The 26176-nt window shown below is 40.7% G+C and overlaps 1 protein-coding gene across 1 annotated transcript; it reads left to right on the forward strand.

Annotated features, from left to right (window-relative positions):
- LOC306770567 (tomoregulin-1-like) lies at window positions 1-26176 on the forward strand (the record flags this gene model as incomplete). The annotated part of the gene is made up of 10 exons (XM_079259439.1): window positions 1-133; window positions 14046-14155; window positions 14702-14831; window positions 17142-17168; window positions 17276-17366; window positions 17746-17894; window positions 21877-21924; window positions 22013-22133; window positions 23479-23640; window positions 26092-26176. The coding sequence occupies 10 exons, from the start codon at window positions 1-3 to the stop codon at window positions 26174-26176; spliced, it is 1056 nt and encodes a 351-aa protein (XP_079115565.1).

Genomic DNA, 26176 nt, shown 5'->3' on the forward strand with positions numbered 1-26176 from the left:
ATGGCTGCTCTGTGCCGGTGCTCCTGGTTCTCCCCCCTGCTGGTCCTGCTGCTTCTCCCCGCCGTCCGGAGCTCGTTCCCCCGCAGCGGAGGCAGCGCGGACTGCGGTCCCGGGAAGGCCTCGGATTGCTCAGGTGAGTCTGGAGCCGCTTTACACCTGAAGCTGCGGGTCAGAGGTCACTTATTGTCCCCACCTCATCGCTGATTGGTGGTCACGTGATCCAGCTGCTGAGGTCCGGACGCCTTTATTTTTTTTTATTTTTTTTTTTAGACAGTTGTCATGACGACCTCAGGGAGGTAAAAGAGGATGCATCTCAAGGATAAGATGGCATTCAAGCTTTTGTGATATCAGTGCAGTCGTCATGGCAACAGGAGAGTTAATGAGAGCACCTGTGTGCTGTGATGTAATGAGACTGAACAGATGTTTAACCTGCAGAGCAGAGATGTGTGTGTGTGTGTGTGTGTGTGTGTGTGTGTTGACCACTCCTCACTTTGAGCGGCTCTATTCTCGGGTTAATTACAGGCTGGAAGAACAGGGCGAGGTTGAATGAGAAGTTGTGTGTGTGTGTGTGTGTGTGTGTGTGCAGTCAGATTTATAGCAGATAGGGGGCTGTGGGCCAAATGTGGCCCCCCAGACACAAAGAGACTGACGTCTGTAACACACTGATGGAACTATCTGTACGTACAGGGATGACGGTGAGATGGAGCACAATGAAACATGGAGATCGTTGCTCCTGTGAGTTCAGCTCATCATTGTTCTTTGTCGGCTCCTTTTTCTGACACTTAAAGAATTTGTAAATAAAATAATCAATTAAACGTAAAAGGGAAGTTATGTGGCATAAGTCAGTCGAAAGAGGGGGGGTTGAAGAGAGGATTTAAAGAAGCATGGAGGAACTTTGGCTCATTTCTCTCAGTGACCTGCATAATGACGGCGAATTCAGCATCTGCTTTGCCTGTATCCTGGACCAGTAAGAGTCTGTTGTATTGACTTAGTCGCATCTCTTGCTCTGTTCCTTTTTCATCCCATTCTCCCATAACACTTATGTGTCTAATCAGCCATAATGTGCATTCAGAGCAGCCAGTGTGTTGATATCAAGCGGCAACCTCTGGCGGTAAAAAGTGAAGCCTATGCGGAAGTGCATAAAACTGCAGTTCCCCCTTCATCCACTAGGGGCTGAGCAAATCTCCATAGACTGCCATGTTAAAAAGACCAACTTCACGGCAGAAATAAACACGTTTACAGCCTGGTTCAAAAATCCATTTTAGGTTTAATAGGTAAGGTTTACCTTCATGACAACTGTGAGGGGAGTGAATTTTTTTCTAACTCGCACGTTTAAAAGTAATTTAATCTCCGAGTTCGGCATATTTAGGGGCGTGTCCTTTTGATTGACAGGTACCCGATCTCTCGCTTCAAGTCAGAAAAAACGTAGAACAACCGCGGTTTTTAGCCAGTTAACAACGTGACTTAGCTTTGGCCCGCTTACCTCCATTAGCTGGTTAGCTACTGTTTTCTTGGGGTTAGCTTTTAGCTACAGAAAGCTCGGAGTTCGCTTGATATCAATCATCCACTGTGACGCTCACGGCCCCCCTCTCAGCTCCACCTCTTTGGCCATATTTGTATTTTCCCGGCGAGACGACGCACATGACGCTGCCAACATGGCGATGGTAGGAACCGCCCACCGATCTTCAATTCAGCTCTTCAGAAACCTATAGCTAACGTCACTGAGGCTCCGTCCATCTCTTTATATACAGTCTATGGTTGATATCCAGTTGCTAGCATGAGAAGTTTCTGGACGCTGCAGGGCTCCGATGGCTCCAGCAATGTATGTAATAAAAAGTCACTGTGCCATTAAGTCAGTCAGACATGCAGAGTTTTAAGGATGTGAAGATACGTAGTGCTACTTTGAAGTAGGAAAAGACTCAATAGTCACACACACACAGTGGTGTGTTGAGCTGGAAATCACCGTTTTCGCTTCTACGACTGTTCCCAGAAAATTGTGTCTAAATGATTTGTTCTGTTTGAACATGTGATTAATGAAAAAGCTTGTCGTGGTCAGAACAACATGTAACAGCGGAGGTCTGACTGGACGAGTCAGGCGACTCCAATTCAGGCTCAAAACTGGTTTCAAACCCAAACTGGAGGCCTGCTTCTGGTCACTCCACCAAAACCGTGGCAGTTCTTCCTTCTGAGACAAATACAAAGTTGTGACGTGAAATATTGAACTTAAAACGATTGAAAACAGCTGAAGACTTTTAGCATTTTTTTTGTTTTGGGGGAAAAATGTCAAGACAAACTTTTTTCTTCTTTGCAAAAATGTCCGTAGAAATGTAGGATCAGCGTCCTCAAAACCCCGAAATGCAAAGTTTTGGTCGTGTCAGACTGCTGCTCAGATTCACACTGCATTGATCCAGAGCATTAAAACCTTTCTGAAGGCCCCGAGGGGCCAATGACATCAATAAATGTGATACTGAGCTGCAGCAGTGTGCAGGATCCTCCTCTTCTGCATGTGAAGTGATACTCTGACACACCTATATCTGAGGAAGGAGCTTCTCTTAAAGAATCGAATGACCGCACGCTGAGTAACGACATGTTTGACTGGCTGAAGTCTCAGTTTTCTGTCTCTCAGATCAGGTCTGTTAGTGTCACACTTTCACTCTGATTCATAGACCGTATATAAAAGATGGACGGAGCCTCCGGCGGTAAAAAGGGAAGCCTTTGCAGAAGTGCATAAAACTGCAGTTCCCGCCTCATCCACTAGGGGCTGCAAAACAGAGCATATCTCCATAGACTCCCTTGGTAAAAAGACCAACTTCACAGCAGAAATAAACATGTTTACAGCCTGGTTCAAAAATCCGTTTTAGGTTTAATAGGTAAGGTTTACCTTCATGACAACTGTGAGGGGAGTGAATTTTTTTCTAACTCTCCTGTTTAAAAGTAATTTAATCTCGAAATTCAGCATATTTAGAGGCGTGTCCTTTTGATTGACAGGTACCAATCTCCCGCTTCAATTAAGAACGTAGAACAACCACGGTTTTTAGACGGTTAACAACGTGACTTAGCTTTAGCCCGCTTACCTCCATTAGCTGGTTAGCTGCTGTTATCTCTGGGTTAGCTCGGTTAGCTCATAGCTACAGAAAGCTCGGCGTTCGCTCGATGTCAATCATCCACCATGACGCTCACAGCCCCCCTCTCAGCTCCACCTCTTTGCCCATATTAGTATTTTCCAGGCGAGATGACGCGCATGCCTCTGCCAAGATGGTGATGGTAGGAACCGCCCACCGATCTTCAATTCAGCTCTTCAGAAACCTATAGCTAACGTCACGGAGGCTCCGCCCATCTCTTTATATACAGTCTATACTCGGATTACAGTGTAAACACATTGTTGTTATTACTTCTAAAAGGTTCAGGGGTCAGATTTTAGCTCCACCTTCTTCTCCACCAGATTTAAATGATTTTATCCAAACAAAAACAAAATTCATAAAAAGTCAACAAAAACAAGTTAAAAGTTTGTATAAATTACAGGAATATTTGATCAGTTATGCCTCATGCTGCTGCTGTGTGTCCATCCGCTGCAGAAAGTAGTCCCTCGGTTTCAGAGAAAAACCTGAGCAGCTGGATTTATGTGGAACTTTGAGCTTCTCTGATCTAAATGTAGAAGTGCAGAAACCGTAAATAACTTCCAGCCGTTCAACGTCGCCTTTGAGGTTTCTTTTAAGGATCTGAAGGAATAAAATCTTTGATTTTTTTTTTTTTTAACAAGCTTTTTGAAAGCCTCAGCTTCATCACAGATGTTCTCTTGGGAAGACGCTCCACTCTGCCTGTGTGTTAGTTAGAAACTAAGGAACCGAGACAAAAGTCGGAATCACAATAAAAAGAAAACAAGGCTAAAACCCATAGGTCTGTCCGTCTGTGTGTGTGTGTGTGTGTGTGTGTGTGTGTGTTTTATAAAGTCTGAATCGGTGAGCTGGTTTGATGCCATCGTGACTTTTTGGCTCAAAGTTTAAGCGATGCAGTTGATTGTGTGTGAAAAAGCGAAGATGGCGACCCGACACCTTGCAGGCTGCAGACTGAGGTGGGATCAGGTCCCTGAAGGATTCGTTGAAAGATGCGTTTGAGGGAAAGTGGAAGGGATGATGAAGATGATGAAGATGAAAAAATTATTGAGTGATGATGAAGTCATTGCCGCGTGAGAGGGTAAACGAGATAGAGTGATACAGAGAGAGAGAGAGAGAGGGGGGGGGGGGGGGGGGGGGGTGGTCAGTGGTCTCTTGGCTGAAGCTCAGAGCTGATCTGCTTTATTTCTGACTGACCTGAGATCAGCTCTTCCTCTCTCAGTCTCCAGGCCTGTCAGGTCTTCATCTTCATTGTCATCCTCACGCAGCCATTTTAGAGCATCCCCGGATCGTCCACCATTCAGTCCCCGCATGACGGGAACCAGCTTATTGGCTCCGTCTCCAGATCAAACCTTCACCATCCACTTGTTTTAGGAAAAAGAGCATAAATAGTTATAAGAATCACCTCAAAAAGTCTTTTTCTCAAACCTTGTTGGAAAACGTTACCAGTTCAAGAGTTTGTAAAAACAGCGAGGAAGAGAATCAGGGCTGCAGTCAGATACCAGTAACTAAATGTAACCCAAGCAAACTCTTCCTCAGTTTGCCTTTTTACCAGCTCTTCAGAAACCAGCAGCTAATACAGTACAGTGTGTGTCTGAAAGCCGACATAGTTAACACCCGGGGTGTCCAAAGTCAGCCCCGAAGCCGCCGCTGTCCCGCTGGTTGTGATGAACCCCCGTTTCATCACACTTAACTTTGATTAAATAGATCCAACAGCTAATAAAGTTCTGCACAGTGACTCGTTCATTTGAGTCAGGTGTGTTAAAGCAGGGATGCATGGAAACCCTGCAGGATGGAAGTCCTCCAGGACCGGAGCTGGACGTCCTGGTTTAAGCTGACCGGTGTTAAATTCATTAGCCTACAGTAGCGTTGGGACCACTTACTTAACACTCATCAATATCTATCCTGGAATGTCTCTGCAACCTAAATAATCTAAATAATCTATCAGCAGCTTCCTTTCTGCTCAATAAGCTTGTTGGATTTGCTGGAAGTTGACCTTGTTGTGGTTAAACTAGCTAAATGATTTAATTTGCAGCATTTTGAGGCGCGGCGCTAACAGTACAGCCATGCCAGCCCGTCATTCCTGAGGCGCTGTAGGGGAAACATAAAAACCTTCATTTGGACCCTTTTTACTTATTTAGATCCAGTGCAGTGGATGGAGGATGTGAATCATTTATAAAGCACAAAAAGAAGTTATTTGTTAGGTCTGAAGAAGTGCTCAGAGGAAATCCTCCACCATCTTCAGTGTTGAGTTTCTCAATTTAACCCAAAGTAATCCTGATCAGAAGAGATGAAAATGTTTTCTACTCATCTGCAAACATGAAACAGGTTTTTGTTTAATTCTGAAAAACGGCAACAATCAGTGGAAGAAAACTAGATGTGTTTTTATAAATTAAAATACAACATGGAAGAGCTTTAACAAATGAAATCCTCATTAAATCTGCTTATATATGCAGATAAACTTTATTTTATGAGCTCATGTATGGAGAGAGTTGTATGAAAATATGATATGCTCTTGTCCTGATTCGATTTAGATTTTTTTTGGGTGCCGACTGACAATTTTTCGAGATTGCTGATTTTAGTAGATTAAAAACAAGCAAAAAAAAATTATATATATATATATACTACTCACAAAAAGTTAGGGATATTTGGCTTTCAGGTGAAATTCATGGAAAATGCAATATGTTCATGCTACAGTGATATCATATCATAAAAGTAAGACATTTAAGTAGAAGGATGCACTACTGATTTCCTCATCTCAAAAAATTCATTCAACACAAAAGGTAACAACAATGGTAGTTACACCACAACAAAAAATTTGAACGTCTCAATATCTCGTCATGTGCCCTTGAGCATCAATTACAGCTTGACAACGACGTCTCATGCTGTTCACAAGGCAACTTATTGCCTGCTGAGGCATGGCATCCCACTCTTCTTGAAGGGCAGCCCTCAGGTCATTGAGGTTCTGGGGTGCAGGGTTTCGAGCCTCTACACGACGGCTCAGCTGATCCCACAGGTTTTCAATGGGATTCAGGTCTGGAGAGAGTGCAGGCCATTCCATTTGAGGTACACCAGTCTCCAACAGCCGTTCCCTGATGATGCGGCCTCGATGAGCAGGAGCATTGTCGTCCATGAAGATGAAATTAGGCCTGTGCTGTTTATGTAGGGGCACAATCACTGGATTAATGATGTTATTCAGGTAGTATGGGCTTGTCACTGTACCATTCACAAAGTGTAGGGCAGTTCTGTACCAAGTGGACACCCCTGCCCACACTGTAACACCGCCACCACCAAAAGCTCGCCTGGTGACAGCAGTGGCTGATGCATAGCGCTCTCCCTGACGTCTCCAACATCGTTGCCGGCCATCATTTCTGCTCAATGTGAATCGACTTTCATCAGAGAACAGCACTGAGGCCCACTGGTTCCTCGTCCAGCGTAAATGCTCCCTGGCCCATGCAAGACGATGATGCCTGTGCCTGGTGGTGTGGTCAGGTACCCATGCAGGTCGTCTAGCATGCAGACCACGCTGATGGAAACGGTTTGGAATGGTCTGACGTGACACTTGGGTGCCTCTCACCTCTCTTAAACGTGCCTGGAGTTGAGTGGCATTCATCATCCGGTTTCTCAGGGCAGTGTTCACAATGTAGCGGTCATCAGCACGGGATGTGGCCAAAGGACGTCCACTTCTAGGCCTTTCTGTGACTCTTCCAGTCTCTCCATATCTCTGTTGCAACCTGCTGATGACACTCTGTGACACTCCAAGCTCAGTGGCCACTTCTGTCTGAGAACGTCCTGTTTGAAGCATCGCAATGGCAAGGGACTGTTGTTCCATTGTTAGGTGTCGTCTTGGTCTCATGATGTCAAAATGTGAACAGCATGATGAGGACAACTGTTTAAACACCAGCTCTAATTGAACCAGGACATTTATTGGTCAATTCAAGGATCACACACCTGCCGTGATTTTTGCCGTTAAGCTCCTTGTTAGAGAACAGCAACTTGTGCAAAATTTATTGAAACATTTAACAGTTGGACATGTGCATTTAAAAGCTTAGAGAAGATCACATTAAGTTCACCTGTACAGGTTTGAATGCATATTAGGCTTATTGTGAAATTTCACCCAAAAGCTGAATATCCCTAACTTTTTGTGAATAGTGTATGTATATACATATAAATAAAAAATTTTGCTCGTCATTTTTCTTGATTTCAATTAGGAAAAATCAACACATTAGCTAGACCATCATTCTGCTGCTATAATGCCCAAGATGACAAGTAAAAAGGTCAATAAAAACAATAAAAATGACTAATTTTAAAGTGGATTATCTTTACTTATTTGAAAAAAAAATCTTTTTTTTTTTTTTTTTTTTTTTTTAAACAAAAAATAAATTCGATTTTAAAATTGTGAAGCAAAAAAATCCCGATTTCGATTTTTCGATTTGATTTTCCCCACCCCTAGAAATATTAGAGTTAGACTCAGAAGTTCTCCAGCTTTGGTGGAGGTGTGTGTCGTGGAACATCACAGAGTTCTGCCGCCGTTGGATGAGACATCTGAATTCAGACGTCCAGGCCAGAGAAAGGGAACGCTTGTTAGAGTGTCTCTCTGGTCCTGATCCGGTCCATCTCGCTCTGAGGGGACGGTATTCAGTTCACTGACTCATCAGGATGGCGGAGTTTAGATGTAGAGGCTGAGACCCAGTTCTCATCGCAGTGACACTTTCAAAGCCTGTTAGTTCAGAAGACCGCTCCGGCTAACCAGAGTTAAATCGCACAGATTTAAATCAAAATCTGACTCCATCGCGTCTGTTTTTTATGTTCGATGAAGCTTTTCTAGCAGACCTGATTCACTGTTTGAAACTCCATCCTACAAATACAGCTTGAAATGTGTGTAAATATAGTTATTTATCAAACAGTCCTGCGATGGACTGGTGACCTGTCCAGGGTGTGCTCTGCCTCCCGCCTGCAAATAGCTGCAGCGCTGAATTAGAATAAGCAGTACGGAAAATGGATGGATGGCGCTGACCAGTCACACACGCAGTCAGAATGAGCTGTTGATAAATCCCACATCCTCTCTTTGCTCCTAAATGTTTCACTCAAGCAAATAAAAAAATATATTTAAAGCACATTTTTAAAAAAGTTAAAGAAAAGTAAAGAATATTTGACAATATGATGATGAAATACTAACTATTGTACAACGGAAGAAAGGAAGAAGTGCAGACGATGATTCAGGATGAGAAGAATAACTATCAGAAATGGTTTGATATAAAACTAAATAGTAAAGCTAAAACGTATCTGCAGCTGAAGGACTGAGACAAACACTTCCTGCATCCTGCAGATGAAGGAGAATCTAATGTATTCATGACTCAGAGAAAGATGGAGTCATCCAGCTCAGATGATGACAATCACATTCCAACAAATATTAAGTGTAAACTTATCTTTACCTGTGTGAAGCTCAGATGTGGAAGTGCAAGTGTCTGCATGTAATGTGCTTCTCTATGACAGGGGCGGATTGGGGCAAAAATGTGGCCTGGGAGTTAAGTACCTGATGGCCCCCTCAGGGGCCGGGGTGGCGGGGGGAGGCAGATGGTGGCGGTGGAACAAATACGTTCATATATGTGTGGAAGATAAAAAAAATATGCATGTAAACATTGAAGAGGAAAAAACATCATTTTATCTGATACCTTCATTCGGATTAATATATAAAAGTTTTTACTTAAAATAGTCTGAAGTTGCTTAATAGTGTGGAGACTGGTGAGCGTGTAATTCAGTGATAATGATCATTTTAAAGTGATTAATATATCGTCACCTTACAGAAGTAGCAATTTGGAAAATTGTGGTTTAACAAATCAGTAAACAGATAAAAAAAAAAAGTGTGTATTATGTGTGGTTGGTTCCAGTACACCGTCTCTAAACCAGGTTTAGTAAAAGGGAGTTCACGTCATCTGAGTCACTAGTAAGATATTTTACTTGCTGCACATGACTGAACACATTGTGTAGCTTTACTAGCTGTTCACAGTAAATGCATTTGAAATGATAAAATTGACTTAAATAAATTGAACATTTTCCTACAATCACGTTGGTTAATATGTTCCAAACAGGTGTATTACTCTGAATGTTTATATTGAAAGTTTAGCAGAAAAATGTAAAAAAAAAAAAAAAAGTATGTAAAAAATCTTAAGTTTTGTAACTCAGCTAGCACAATTATATGTTGTTAATACTGAATAAGTATGAAGTTGTATTAAACTAGAAATAAAAGGAGTACGGACTAATATCAACTATAGAATAATATACTTAGAAACATGCAATAGTTAGGGCTGCACAATTAATCAAATTTTGATGTGATCACGACTTTGGTGGCCATAATTAAAGAAGCCTGATCGTCAACAATATTTACATTCAATACGCGGCTCTGCAGCGTCTTTGATCACACATATCTCAACCAGTAGTCTGCCGACCACCAGGGGGCGAACACGTGGTTAAGGCTTCATTAAGCTGCCTAAACACCAAGCGCGCACACCTTTTACCAGCAGCCAGTTAAGTATCGTTGGATTGGTTGAACATTTGATGCCGCATTTTTCCTGTTGCAGGTAAAACGGATTGTTTTAATTAAACAGCTGATCGAGGTGGTAAAAAATACAAACATTTTTACAACACGTGGCATTAAAATACACGAACCCTGCTGCATACACAACTTGTCCTGCCGCAGACAAAGTTGCTCGTTAAATATGAAATAAGCAGCTTCATTGCACAAAAAGCAGACATCGCCGCCCGCATTGATCCCTCACGGCTACAGACGAAGCTTCTCGTGGAGGATGTCACTAGTTTTAGACTGATGAGAGCAAGTCATGTTGAGAATGGAAAATACAGCTGCATCAAAACACTGGATAAGAAATGTGATTCAAATCAAGTCTTTCTTTCTATCAGTAAAGCAGAGGTGTCTCTGTTTGGCTAAAACCAAACAAGGCATAATTATTTATAAGAAAAATATGTTGGATTCCTTGTTGAATTTAGCTTTAAACATTAAAATAAATGATGGGCACATTATTTCCTAAAATCTACAATCTTTCTTAGAAAGGTGTAATTTGAACATGCCAACGTTTTCCTGGACTGTGCCCCCACCTGGCCTCCCATCAAAAATGTTATACACTCTCAAAAATAGAGGTACAAGATAAGGACATTTCTGTACCTATAGGTACATTTTAAAGAAATGTTCTCTCAAAAGTACAATACTGGTCTTTAAGAGACCAGAAGCACACCTTCAGAGTACGAAAAAGGGTTCAAAGTGACATAAAGTACAAATTTGTACCATTTCGACCATAAGGGTACCTGCAGCATTGAAACATGTAAAGTTAATGGCTGTAATGTTACAAACTAGAGCAGAGTTGAGTGATGACAGTAGTACTACTTAACAGTCATTTACTACACCAGACAATGAAGGTCAGATGCTGCAAACTAAGTGTATGGCTGCTCAGTATTTTGAGTTTTTGAAGATTATTTCTAGATTAAAGATAATATTGCTAAGTGGCATGGACCAGGCCTAATGCTGTGAAAACATAAAAAACAAAACTTGATAAGGTGAGGTTGAACTTGATAAGGTACAAAAATAGACCAGAACTGAAGGGTACAGAAATGTCTCTCAAAAGAGTACACCCCCAGCGACAAGCATTTGTACCTTTTTAGGTACAAGCTGGTACCTCGATTTTTGAGTGTGTAGATCCGCCCCTGAAGTCTAACCTTGGTAGTGTTTCCTTAAGATGTTTTATCATCCCATCCTGAACCATCCTGAAACTGACAGAAAACAGAATTTCTCATAATGTATACTTTTATAAAAGGGGAAATTTCCCCTCCAGCAGCCACATTAAATCACACCTGATGCCGTCCCATTAAATATGATAATCGTGCTGCCATGCATTCTGTGTTTATATCCGTACTCTGATGTAAATTCCTGCTTCAGCATCAAAACTCATCCAATGCTGAGCTGTCTTCTTTCAGTATTCATGTATTTTTTTTAAGACTCATCTGAATTATGAGTAAAAATGACCAAACTAAGTAAAGCTCCTGAGTCAGTTTGGTGTTGTTGCCGAGGTGTGAGCGCAGGGTTTCCTCACCGGAGCCTCCAGACGGCGTCTCAGTAGACCTGCATGTCTGTAAACAAGCTGCAGCTGAAGATGGGGAGGCGGTAACTATAGCAACTGCATTGTTGAGCTAATGTGTGGACAGACGACAACGGTTTTGTCGACACCAGTAAGTTTTACAGCCCTGAAGTGAACAAACACTCAGAGGGAGGCCGGCTGGGCTCGGTGCGGTGATACGAGAGCTTTGCAGCTCAGGAAGCTCAACATCAACAGGCTGAGAATCTTGAGAATACACTTTCTGTGTGTGTGTGTGTGTGTGTGTGAGAGCAGGTGGATGTAGCTGGCTCAGCACTCTGAAATATTTACTAATTACAGGGCAGGCTGAGGTCACGGCCTCTGTAATTACAGCCTGTAATTGGTTAGCCTGCATGCCAACGTCCAATCAGCTGCCATCAGGAAATTACAGGCCTGAATAATAGTGTGTGTGTGTGTGTGTGTGTGTGTGTGTGTGTGTGTGTGTGTGTGTCATTTTCCTGCAGTGTGTTTGTGTCTCCCGACAGCTGATGTTTGTCTCCATTTAAGCTAAGACGTTCCCAGTTGGTAAAAATCAACAAGAGGCCCTTCAGTCTCACATTTCCAGCCTGAAACATCAGGAATAATCTGTTTGGATCCGACAGTATTCCCAGGTCCGAGCTCGCTCCATGTTCAGTCCTTTACCTTCCTTTAGTTACTTTAACTGTATAACCACCATGAGGCCATGGCTATAAGACCTGTAAGGCTAACATTTCATACAGCTCCCGACATTGTCAGCTAACAGGCACACTGAAGGAAACCAAGAGATATAAGCTGAGCATATCTCACAAAGATATATATATATATATATATATATATATATATATATTTATTTTTTTTATTTTGAACTAAAAAAAAAAAGGACTTTTAAAAGAACAAATATTGGTTACAACAAACAAAACAGTTCAAAAAAGGGTTTTGGGAGAAGTTTGGGGCTTATCTTGTCCAAAACATTCTTATCAATGACACCGTAAAATTTTCACAGCATGAAAAATACAGTAATACACATTAAATTCCATTACAATGAAACTTAAACAGAATACAGTCGTAATACACACAATAAATCATTGAATTCAACATACATTGCTTTAAAAAAAAACAAACCCTATTTGCCTCATAACGTTTAATTATTTCGTCTTTTATCATTAGTTTAAATTTTCCGACTGATTGACATGATTTTATTTCTTTACTGCAGCTGTTCCAGAGCTGGACTCCTCTTGTAGAAACACAATGGAGTTTAGCATTTGTTCTCACAGCTGGTTTTTTTTAATGGATGTTCCTCTCAGGCCAAACATACTCTCTCTTAACTGGAAAAAACCTTTGGATGCTGTTGGGTAATTGATCATTTTTGACTTTGTACATCATTTGAAGTATCTTAAATTTTAATAGATCCTCAAATTTCAATACTTTCAATTTAATGAAAATCTTTTGGTTCTGTTTAGATGGAATTTGTTATTATTCTTATAGCTTTTTTTTTTTTAAGAAGAAAGACAGAATTTATTGTTGTCCTGAATGTGTTCCCTGAGACTTCAACACAATATGTCATATATATAGGAAGAAGGAACAATACAAAACAAACAATGGTGACTGGTTTAAAAAATATTTAACTTTATAAAGAACTGAAATGATTTTACATGTTTTTGACTTAATATAGTTTATATGTTTCTTCCAACTTAGTCTTTCATCCATCATTACACCAGATCTTGGTGGATAACATGAGATATGGTGACATCTGGTGTTGCTAGAAAGTGGAACAGAATGAATGCTCCAGATGTTGGGACATCAAACACAAAAACAGGATAAAGAAAATATAAAAGTGTGCAAAGACAGCAGAGAAAACAGCTGGACTGACTCTGAAGGTGTCCAACATGTGAGATCTGGCAAATAACAACAAGTTTATATACAGCTTGGGATGATTTCATGAGGGGATGCAAGGGAGCAAACAAAAAAGATAAGTGAAAGAACGGGTAAATAACAGACAACAACTGGAAAAACCAGACCAAAAGAAGAAAAACAAAACCAAGAGATGACGCATAGCAAAAGGAGATAAGACAAGGGAACAAAGATAACTTCAACTGAACGTAAAACCAGAACAGAACAAGTAACCAACACACAACCAACAGGTCAAGCAACGTCTAGCAATGTAGACTGTGTTCACACTGACTTGTTCCTTCACTTTTTCATAAGTGTCCTTTATTTAAGTGCAAGAAAAACAGAAGAAGTGCAAAGTACTGCGGACTTGATTGTCATGGCAGTCGATTCAAATCAAATCAAAGTTTATTTATATAGCACCTTTCATACAAGAAGCAGTTCAAAGTGCTCTACATATAATAAAACAACAGTAAACAAATAGACACATCATTCAAACACACACACTGACACACCCCCATTCCCACGTTGCCTGATAAAGCTTCTAAAATAGTCTCTGTCTCTTTAACCGACAATAATAATTATAATAGTAAAAGAATAAACATAAAAAATCTGGCTTGGCAAACTGTGATTGATACCACTGTCTTATATGTAATATTTAGACACAAAGCTTGCTAAGTATGTTTGGATATATTGTTGATAAAAGTAAATCACATATCTAAATAAAATGTAATATAACAGAGCTTTGCTTTCCAAATTGCAGCAGAGCGTCGAACTGCCTGAATTTTGACCCTTTTCCTGCTCCATATTGTCCTGCATGTTTCGACTCGAGCAGCAAAGTGACCGGTTCGGTCATGTTTGAATGTTTTGTTCAGATACTCTCACGCTGATAAGCAACAATGAGGCATGTTGTTTGTTTCAGATCTGTCTGAGAAGAAAAGCGACCTGCGTGTTTGTGACGCTGGGACGTGCCGGTTTGGAGGAACCTGCCGTGAAAACGGAGCCGACATTAAATGTGTCTGTCAGTTCCACGTAAGTCACTCAGACACAGTGCCCTCTAGAGGCGGGAGTCCTCATCGCGGCATCTCTTCAGACACTACCTCCAGTTCATTATTTCATCAGTTTAGACAGAGATGCATTATGATGTGTTTTTTTTTATGTTATAATTTGTTATCTTTAACCAGGGCAGCATGATGTCAGAAAAACAATATTTACTATCATGGCTGAGTATTTTTAGGAGGACATAATTTGCTTTATGTGGTCAAATGCTGCGGTATATGGCGTTAAGCTCAGGTGGATGAAGAAATCCATTTCCTCTCCGGTTAGTTGTGGAGAAACATGTCTTTGCAACGTTGGAAACATAGTAACTATGATCATTTAAAGATACAGCTGCAACTATCCAGATGTTTTCCTGCATGAAGGCCAGAGCAGTACTCTCCAATAAATCCTTTAAGATGAACTGATCCAGAATCAGTTTGAGCTGCAGGTTTGCTCCGTGAGGAGCAGAGCGACGACAACACTGATTAAACTACTGATTCGTGTGAATGGATTAGTGTTAATAAAGGTTTTACCTTTCAGTGCCACAAGAAGTACGTCCCGGTGTGCGGCTCCAACGGAGACACGTATCAGAACGAGTGTTTCCTGCGGAGAGCCGCCTGCAAGAAACAGAGAGCCATCAGCGTCATGTCGGAGGGAGCCTGTTACCACGGTAACGTGCACTCGTATTAAGCACTTGTCCTTCACTCGTTCATCTCTTCCTTGTTAATAAACATTTTCCACAGCAACACGACGAGGTTTATTAACGCTGAAATCTGATTATTTGGAGGCAAGAAGGCAAGAGACGTGAAAGAAAAAAAGCTTTAAATATTTTATTATATGAATCTATTATTCAGACAGAAGTAGGGCTGGGCGATTAATCGGATTTTAATCTCAATTACGATCTGGGTTTTCAATGATCATAAAAATAAAAGGGTGCGATTATTTTTCTCTCTGCAGTTTCCTCTCCTGCTGTCTTAAGCTGCTAATCGAGAGTCTCTGGCGTTGCAGCGCTGTGCTGTAAACTCCTCCCACAGCCGCTTCGGTTTCATTCAGACACTGTTGCCAACTTGGAGACTTTCTCGCTAAATCTGGTGACTTTTTTTGTTGAAAGCAACTAGTGACAAATCCAGCAATTTTTACTGGAGTTATTGGAGACTTTTCTGGTGTTTTGGCGACTGACTTGAAGGCACATATTGTTCTGCAGTTACTGTAAGGAAGGAGCAGCGGGAGCCTCTCCCGTCCTAAAGCACTCCCAGGCGGCCAGTCTCAGTCGGCTCCGGCTGCAGGTCAATGTAGAATAACTGCAGTAGGTTGTGGAAGTTCACCTAAACATAGTTTATACCATTGTCAGTGACAACTGGCTGCATTATTTTCATATACGTAGTTCGGCGAGTTAAACACTGTAATATCCCTCCGTTACGGGGCGTTACCATAGCAACGCGTTAACCAGCTGGTTCAGCCGTCTTTTAACAGGAGAATGAGAGAAACGCGCTGTAGCCTGACAGCGGTTGTTTGGCATAAAACGTTCATCCAGGCCAACGTAAAGTAGTTCCTATATAAGCGGTAAAAGCGGATTAAACAACTCTGAACCGTGCATTAGAAGGTTATAATGCACGACACGCAGTCTAGAACACCACGACACGCAACGTTGTTTAAAAATACTGGATAATTGTATTAAATAATCAAGATCTCAATTGGGTTAAAATAATCGTGATTATAATTTTTGTCATAATCGAGCAGCCCTAGTTTTAAGGTTGTGTTTATATCCAAAGCCTGACACAAAAACTATTCTTTATATCTTAAACCAAGACAATAATTCTTAAGACAAGCATGTCTGTTAACTGTGTTGGTTCTTCGTTAAGCAGAAGCTCAGACCGCCTCGTCCTCCTTCAGCTGCTTTGAAGCTACAATCTGAAGATGTCGACGTACACACTGTGTGTTTTCTCACTGTCAGTTCGGATGCACAAACTCAATAAAAACTGATGATTAGTTTTCCAAAGATCACAAGAGGATTTTAGTAATTATCCCTTCCTGTGTCGAGACCTATTTCCTTCAGCTGTTGCCACCATCATGGCAGCTGGCGAGGATCCGTAAGGTCGAGTCGCCGCATGAATCTGTACTTCTGGTTTGGTAAAGTTAAAAGAATTTAATATAAAGTTTTTAAATATTTGTTGTGATGGGAAAACTAATGATACCAGAAACAAACAGAGGCGCTCAAAACATTAAATAAAAATTAATTGAAAAATACTTCAGAGAAATTAAAATGTTTTGGGTTGTTTTTTTGTTTTTTTTTTTAAATGAAATAAAAATAATTAGATGATAATATTTTGTTCCAGAGGGTTATAGTTGATAATCTTAGTTTTTCTGTAAACATTGAGCTGCAAACAAAGAACTTGTCCTGCAACAGTCACTGCCTACGTTTCCCCAACTCTACGCCTCCCTCACACTACCTTACCCACAATGCATTGTGCCCTCTAGCATAACGAACCAGTAATGCTCTGCAGCAACTTCGATGCAGAGAAGCTGCAGATGCTTTGTCCACAACAGATGCCTCATCTGCTACTAGATTCTGACTTCGCTACAAAACGAGTCATAATGTTGATTTCTAACGAGGAGAGACGTGTTGAGTTAAACGTACGTCCAGATAGACAAGATATCTTCTAACTTTTCTACATTTGCATTTTGGATCTTGCCTTGATAATTAGTGAAGAGGTGCACAGATAAACTGTCACTCACAGAAAAAATACAAACGTTTTTCTGATTTTTTCTTAAATGTGATAGGATTTAGTTTCTAGTGAGACGGTTTCCACTGATCGATACAACACAACAATATGAAAGAATAATTAAATGAACTGAACTTTGCAGTATTAATGAGAAGCATAAACATCTCAACACCGCTTCAAACTACTAAAGAAAAACGTTTATAATATTCACCGCTTATTTCCTGCCAGCTGCTAACTTCTGTCTGTCTGTCTGTCAGATGCTGGCTCAGGATCTGGAGATGGAGGTATACATTTTATATTCTCACCGATTATTTTGTTGCATTTGAGGATTTTGACGACGTGTGAAAGCCGACAAGCTGCTGCATCCATGTTTCTGTTTCTGTGTCTGCAGACGACGAAGGCTCCGGTCGCGGGAAAAAGGTCTCCAAATGTGGAAACTGCAAGTTTGGAGCCGAATGTGATGAGGACTCTGAGGATATGCTGTGAGTGTGCGCGCGCGCACACACACACACACACACACACACACACACGGGAAGCTACTTTAGTCAGTCTTAGAAATAAATTAATCTAGAAAATGAACTTTGAAATAAATGAGATTTAAAAAAGCAAATTGAAACCTTGAAAAGAACATACTGTTGGTGAGAGATGAAAATATTTCCAGACTACGAGTCGAACTCGACGCAGATTGTGTAAAAAAAAAGAAAAAGCATGAAGATGCAGTAAATGGACGTTGTTGGATGGAGAAGCCACAACAGAAGCAAACACAGGCCTCAGAATGTGACTTTCATGTTTACTGTGTGTGTGTGTGTGTGTGTGTGTGTGTGTGTGTGTGTGTGTGTGTGTGTGTGTGTGTGCGCGCAGCTGCATGTGTAACATCGTGTGTAACGGCCACAACGACAACCCGGTGTGCGGCAGCAACGGCATCACCTACGACACGCCGTGCCACGTCCGCGAGGCGTCCTGCCTCAAACAGCTCAAGATCGACATCAAGCATGTGGGCCGTTGCCAAGGTAACACCACCACATGGTGCAAAATAACACAAAAACACACGTTAAACATTGTATGTTAAACCCCAAAAGAGGAAGAAAAGAAATAAATTATGGAGAAGTAAAAATAAAAAAGGATGGGGGTGGGTGGAGGAGAGGAGTGAGGATGGACGGTAAAGAAGATGGAGGAGGGGAGTCAGGAGGGACGAGAGAAAAAGTAGAAAAATGTTTTCAGTTCATTTATATTGAATGATGATCTGACCTCAATCTAAACACACGCGTGTCTTCCTGGAGCTGCGAGGACTCACTGAGGAAGTCAGGACTAAACCTGAACCCTGAAACCAGGTCTGGAGGGCCGGAAACATCCTGCCATGCAGAAATATGCTCCTAGGGATGCTTTCCGACCTAAACACACACACACACACACACACAGGATGACCACGGATCACTGAGCAACCAGCTGGTCTCATTTTAACACGACCTTCTGTTTTTCATTTTCTGTCCTCTTCACGGCGAAGGTTCTGCTCACATCGGGATTTTTACAGCAAAACGAAAATGTCACGAGGAGTAGACGGATTACCTGAAGGTCCAGAAGAATCTCAGGTCCTGGTTCAGGTCTCTTCTGGACTTGTCTCATTTCTTCAGGAAATCACTTTTTTTCCTCGTCTCTTGTCCAGTTTCAACCAAGCGGCAACCTCCGGCGGTAAAAACTGAAGCCGATGCAGAAGTGCATAAAACTGCAGTTCCCCCTTCATCCACTAGAGGCTCCAAAACAGAGCAAATCCCCATAGACTCCCATGTTAAAAAGACCAACTTCACAGCAGAAATAAACATGTTTACAGCCTGGTTCAAAAATCCATTTTAGGTTTAATAGGTCAGGTTTACCTTCATGACAACTGTGGGGGGGGCGAATTTTTTTCTAACTCCGTTTAGAAGTAATTTCATATCAAAATTCAGCATATTTAGAGGCAAGTCCTTTTGATTGACAGGTACCCGATATCCTGCTTTAAAAAGAACGCAGAACAACCGCGGTTTTTTAGTCGGTTAACAACGTGACTTAGCGTTAGCCTGCTTACCTCTGTTAGCGGGTTAGCTCTGGGTTTGTTAGGTTAGCTCATAGCTGCAGGCAGGTCGGAAAATCGCAAGATGTCAATCATCTATGACGCACTCACAGCCCCCCCCCTCTCAACTCCACCTCTTTTACCATTTTTATATCTTCTGGAAGAGATGACAGTCATGCCTAGATGGCGAAGGTAGGAACCGCCCAAAGAGCTTCAGTTCAGCTCTTCAGAAACCTACATGTGAGGCTCCGCCAATCTTTTATAAACAGTTTGGTTTCTGCACACCCTGCTGCTAAGATATGACACGTTTCCAGCTAACAGCTCCCTGGGAATCACCTTGTTGCTGCTAAAATCCAACTTTCTTTATGTTAAACCGTCTTATCTCTGCTGTCCTTCACTTGTCAGTGATTCAAATTACAAAATATTAAATACAAATACACAAAAAATGCAATAAAACAACCTTAAGGAGCCGTCACAGGCAATTTTTTGTCACAAGTTTGTAATAGAGGAAAATAAAATGAATGAAACAAGTTTTAGATTCTGTTGTAACCTGTTCCAGTCGTTGGAAGCTGCATATTATAACTTGAAATGTCCGAAGACTGTGCAGGATAACTAAGTTAATGTGGTTAAGTGGAGCATAACTTGCGATCGCTTATATATGTAATGAGTTCACTGATCAGTTTTTTTGTTTTGTTTGTTTTTTGTTTTTTTTTTTGCAACACAAAAAAAAGTCCAGAAAACTGAAATAATCACACACAAAAAAGATCTTCTACTCTTCAGATTTGACATGTAGAAAACATCTCAAAACATTTCTGTGCTGACAATGTTCCCATGTGAGGAGAATCTAGTTTTAAACTGCAGCACAAAGAAAAACAAACAGCAAAAACTCCACAAACTGAATAGGAAACACAGAGGAATGCATGGCAGGAACAAGGCCAATACAGAAGAAGACATTTATTCCATTTCTCCCAACTGCTTTGATGGGAAATGTGAGAAATCTTGCTCACAACATGGATGGACTTGAAGCTCTAACAGAAGGAATGCAGAGAAGTCGGTCTGTTTCACCAAAACATGCTTGCAGGAACATACATTGGACACATTCGGGTCCAGGATGAGACAACAGAGTTAGCAGAGGGCTAAATGGAGATCCTGCTGTGCTTTGGAGTTTGGACATTCAATTCAATTCAACTTTATTTATATAGCGTCAAATCACGGCAGTGCCATCTCAAGACGCTTTACAGACAGAGAAGAAAACATAATGAAGCCAATTCATGATAGCCTATATAAGGAAACCAACAGATTGAGTTGGGTCCAACTCAATCTCCCATCCTGAGCAAGCACATAGCGACAGTGGGAAGGAAAAAAGTCCCTTTGTTGTTGATCTCCCCACAGGACATCAAACTGTCCGCAGTGAGCCGTTGTCCATAATATCTAGCAAGAATCAAGATCAAGTTGTTCTGGTTGGACCTGATTGTCCAGAGAAAAATCCTGCAGAAGGCTGCTGGACATGATGGACATTTCCTCCCCCCTTCTACAGAGTGTGTTCAGTCAGAGGCTTCTTCAAGCAGCTGCAAGACAGACAGGAAGCCATCGCCCTCTGGAACACTGTCATTAACAAAAAATAACCAACCGTTATCATTTCCCCTCGGCAAAATTAGTCAACTATTTTTAATGTCAGGTTTTTTTTTAGTATCTTGTCTCATTTCATGTTCTATTCTATTCTATTCTATTCTATTCTATTCTATAGCAGATGCTTTTATCCAAAGCGACTTGCATATGAGTGAAAACACAAGCAGGAAACCAAACAGTAGAGGACATTGTAGGAAGGTGCTGGTGGACTGTCCTTCAGGTCCTTCCATGAAGTGCTACAGGCTTTTCTTTTGTTTGTTTTTGTTGTTTATTTCCTTCCCACCCCATAATATCACCTATGTTTAAATGCAAAGAACTGCAAAGAACTGGGCTAAGTTCTCCAACTTTCCGACAAATATAGCTAAACTAGGTGTTGAAGTGCTCCTTGAAGAGCTGAGTCTTCAGCTTGCTCTTAAAAGTAGACAGGGACAGAGTTTGGGAGATCATTCCACCATCGTTTTACATTCAACAAAAGTTCAATGTCCCACTATAAAGAACTCAGACTTATTCCCTTGGATACCCCCTTTCTCTAGCCTCAACCGTGAAAAACAACCGATAAAAAACAAACAATAAAATTGTCAATAAATCAATAAAAAACGAGTAGATGAAAGCAATACTAGCTGAAGAGCGGGGTCAGAGTAGCTCCATTTGCACTGACGTGTCATTGATCAGTTATTACCGCTGGTTGTGGAGAGTTCAGCAGTCTGACTGCTGCTGGCGACAAACTGAGTTTTATCACCTCAACACGAGAAATGCAGATTTATCCGAACACAACAGAAAACCCACAAACAGTTTCTGGACCTGCTCTTCCTCCCCGACTCAGAGGTCTCGTCATTATCATCATCATCATCATCATCACCATCAGCAGCAGCAGCAACACACTCCTCTAGACATGGCTTCTCCCTCAGGCAGTGTTAATGTGTGTGTGTGTGTGTGCGCGCGCTGAGCTTTTTCCCTCGCTCCCCTCCGTCACATCACGTTGGCACATTTCCATCTGAAGGCTTTGTCCTCCAGTCACGACCTCCTGATTAAAGCAGCAGCAAACAATTTCCATCAAACTGAAAAAGCTGCGTTCAGATTTAAATGCTTCATTTCAACCCAGTCGACTTGGTTTTAAATTCTGCTTTTGTGTTTTTCTCTTTCATTCTTTTACTTCGGATAAGTTTTTGTCTTTAACCAGCAGCTCTACTCATTAAAAGATCTGATTCATTAATAATCTGGAGAATTATTATTCTACGATGTTATTTAACAAACTAAAACCCATCAGAAAGTTTTTAATGAGATTCAAAAAGTTTGTTCTTCTTCTGTGGTTTCAGATAAAAGCAGGAAGGACGACGGCGCCAGGTCCAAACCAGACATCTATGGTGAGACGTTGCCGCCTGATTCAGCATTCATGTTGCCGTTATGACAACAGCCAATCACCAACCAGAACTTTCTTCTTCTGTTTCCCAGCTGTGCCCAAGTCGGGCGAGGGGGAGGGATTTGCAGACAGCCCCGCCCCCTGCCCTGAAGATTACGCCCAGTTCTGCGAACACGGCCAGTGTGAGATGAGACACAACCTGCCCACCTGCAGGTAAAGCCTGGTTCTGGTCTCTGACCCGGTTCTGGCCTCAGATCTGGTTTAAGATACAGAAAACCAGAAACTTTAAGGCCGCTTTCATCAGTTGCCATGGATACAGTAAATAAATACTGTGGCAGAAACCATGAAGATTTAAGTGTTTGGTTAAACTAACTGGTTTTTATAAGAAACTTAAAATTAAAAAAAAAACAAAAAGTTATAAATGAATGGAAACATAAAAAAAATAAATATAAAAAACGAATTCAGCAGAAACATTTTAAAACAAACTAAAAGCATTAAAGTTTTCCAGATGTCAAATCCATTGTTGTTTTGGAGAAACTGATAATAAATATGAAGAGATTGTGTGACTTATTAGCTGTTCTTTCTGTTGTCACGGCCGCCTCCCTTCCTGCGCTCTCATTGGCTGCCCTGAAAAGCACATCAGAGCGAGGTTTTAACACGCGATGCCAAAACCAGCAGCACAGGGAGCGGTTCGCCGTTGGGTCGAAGCATGGCGACGACATCAACTCATAAACATGTAAAAATGACGAACTGTAAAACATTACAGGGTCTTTGTAAATCTGTTTAAATGTATATAAAAAAAAAAACATAAAGCAGTTTTAATGAGTAAAATAAATTTACAGAAATTACGAACAGCATTAATATTTTACCTTGTTTATATTCGTTCTTTCAGTGTTTGATGATCCAACGGCGCTGAAGCTGAACGGAGAAGTTAAAACAGGAAAACTCTGAGATGCTTTCAGTCTGCTGAACGATCAGATCATTTTAACACGGTCCCAATCCACTTTATTTATATCACACATTTTTATAAACGTAAACAGTTTCCAAAGTGCTGCGCAGAATAAAACAAAAACAATGTTACAATACTAAAATATCAATAAAAACAAAGTAATAAACTAAAAATCAATCCCAATAAACAGATAAAAACCAATAAATAATTTAATAAAAAATAAATAAATTCTGAACTGAAAACATCTTAGATCATGGATCCTGCAGATCTTAGAAGTTTCCCTGCTGCAACACGCCTGACTCATGACTTCATGTCAGCCTCTGCACAAGTGAAATGACCTGTTGATTGAGTCAGGTGTGTTGCAGCAGGGAAACTTCTAAGATCTGCAGGAAATCCAGCCTGGAGGAGCAGAACTGATGATGCCTGTCTGGATTTTACCTCAGAAAGCAAACCGGATGTCCCAGTCCACGTCAGTCCACCTGTAGACGTCTGGTTTTCTGACCCACGGTCACCGACAGGATGGACTCGCTTCAGCTCAAAATGTTTTTAGTGATCATCCGGTGTTTCCCAGTTTGTGTGTTTACACGTGTATCCGTGTGTGTGTGTCAGGTGTGACGCAGCGTACGGTGGACCTCAGTGTGACCAGCTGCTGGACTTTAACATCCTCTACGTGGTGCCCAGCGGTCAGAAGCTGCACTACGTCCTCATCGCCGCCATCATCGGAGCCGTTCAGATCGCTGTCATCGTTGCCGTGGTGATGTGCTTCACCAGGTACTCGCAGTAACATCACTGCTGCAGGTTTACAGCTTCACATATGAGAAGTTTAGAGATCAGAGACAACTCGTTTAATCACTAATGGTGACTTTTTGTTATTGATAATACGTTAGTAATAACGTGGCCGACCCGGGTGAACAGCGGTAAATAGACGGGTTAGTGGTAGCACCGCACCGGCGTCTCTCGACCAGCAGGGGGTGCACACTCTCTGATACATCTCCTCTGGATCATTAAACCCACTGGAATCAAGGTTCTGATGAATGATAGGATGAAGGCTCGTTGGTCAAGAAGCTAAAGATAAAAAGATCTCTGTGAAGACACGAACAAACCAAACCATGAGGAGCAGAAACATACAACCATGGAGGCACAGACAACACTTAAAAGCTTCAGATCCTTCATTTTTAAACCATTTTATATTATTCATGAAGTTCCTGCCGAGTTCTGGTTTCCTAAGCCGCGTTGCAACACACACGTCCAGGTCACACACTCCGTTTAAAGTTTAATGCAGATTTTTCTTCCAGCTATCAGGAGTTTTAGACTTCTGCATTCGTCAGCCTCTAAGTTGGGTTTTGTAAAAGCTATAAATATTTTGAGAGAAAAGAGGAGGTGGAATGACGGGAGTGCCACAAAAAATAAACAAATCTGCGAAAAATTGATTAAATACAGGAGAAAATATACATAAACATGTAGAAATATATACAATGTAAAAAGTTTTCTTTTTCTACATCCTATGTTTATTTTCCCCTTTATTTTACATGATTATGCAGCCTAATTTATTTTTATTTATTAATTTATCTATCTGTAGTTGGATTGTTTTATTTCCAGATAATCGTTGATCATCCAACATACTTTTGCTCTAAGTAAATCAGGTTTAATTTAAATAAACATTTCAGTGGCAAAATCTTCCGTCTGATCACATGAACAAGGCTTTGTAGTGATTTCCAAACACTCTGCTCACTATTTAACTTCCTGTTTGGGTCCTGTTTGATGTTACGTTGGAAGGGTTATGAGAAAAAAAAAGTGATGTTCAAATGTAAAAATTATTTTAGACTTTTGAACTCTCATCACGTCTAAAATGTGTTTGTTAAAGTTTAAGCCAACGTGTTTAAAATACAGGTCATACATTAAAATTCACATTATGTTTAAAGAATTGGCTGTTGCACAGCATGTCTCCTGAGATGTTTTAATTTCCTTGAAGACGTAATATATATAAGTACGTAAAAAGTGTTAGTCACCTAAAATATATTCTGTAAAAGATTGTGAAGTTAATATAAAATACAACCATTTCAAGATGAACCAGATTTTTTTTTAATCTCATTTTTATACTATCTTTACAATACAGTGTCCTTGTATGTTTTGACAGGTACTTTAAATGAATTTATGATCGATTGTTATTGATATAAACTCATACTCAAATTTTGAATGGCTCAATAGAATTGAGGCAGAAGCTGACTATGACTCTCAAAGGATTGGCTACGAGCAAAAATGTGATTAAAAAACAACAAAACTTACTGCAAATAACAAAAAAAGACACTGAAATCTCAATAGTAAAATTAAAGAAATGCAGACTGTTTAACATTTTTTTAATAAACATTTGAATGAAATATTTAGCATATTAATTTACTTGTACACTAAAATTTGAATGAAAAATATGAATATAAATTAAAAGGGTTTTTCATGTTTGTTTTTTTTAAAACTTAAAAATTAAATGTAAATATAAATAACATTTTATACAGTTTAACACATTGTATATTCTCTCATTTATCTTTATGCTTTCACATGAACTAATGTGTTTATTCCCTTTTCTTTTCTATTGTAAATTTATTCTGTAGTTTTGCCGCTCCGGTCATTCCATACAATCTACAGATGTTGAACAAAAATACATATCTTTGATGACGAATATTCTTGTTTTTAAACATTTAACTACAGAATTATGATCTATTGTGAACCTAGCTGATGATTCCTCAATGATTTCAGTGAAATATGTTTTTATTTACCATTTTGAGAAAGATTTCCACGGCTCGAGTTGGAAGCAGCCCCCTAGTGGCCATCGGTGGAAACCCACATAAATACACAATACTACTGCAAAAATCTGTAATGAGGCTCACCTGAGAGGCAAAATGCAGATTAATAGGAAAGATCAAGCTTCACTTTTGATGACATCTGTCTTTTATATCCATGTTTCTCAGTCCTGGTCCTCGGAGCCTACCTCGCTGCATGTTTTAGATGTTCTCCAACTCCAACACACCTGATTCAGATGAATAAATCTAAAAGATTTACTTTGACCAGGCGTGTTAAAGTACAGGAACATCTAAACAACTGCAGGGTAGTGGATTCTGAGGACCAGGACTGAAAAATACTGTTTTGTATTGAGTGAAGTAAATGTACCAACAGCATAGAAACAACACTTACTCCATGGTGACGTGTACTTCCTGTCGTGTCCTGCAGGCGATGCAACAAGGCGAAGCGCGGCCGCAGACAGAAGCAGCATCTCGGCCACTTCCCATCAGGAACTTCCTCCAGGATGATGTAG

Source organism: Telmatherina bonti (assembly GCF_933228915.1).
Source record: "Telmatherina bonti genome assembly, chromosome: 20".
NCBI classification, from domain to species: Eukaryota; Metazoa; Chordata; class Actinopteri; order Atheriniformes; family Telmatherinidae; genus Telmatherina; species Telmatherina bonti.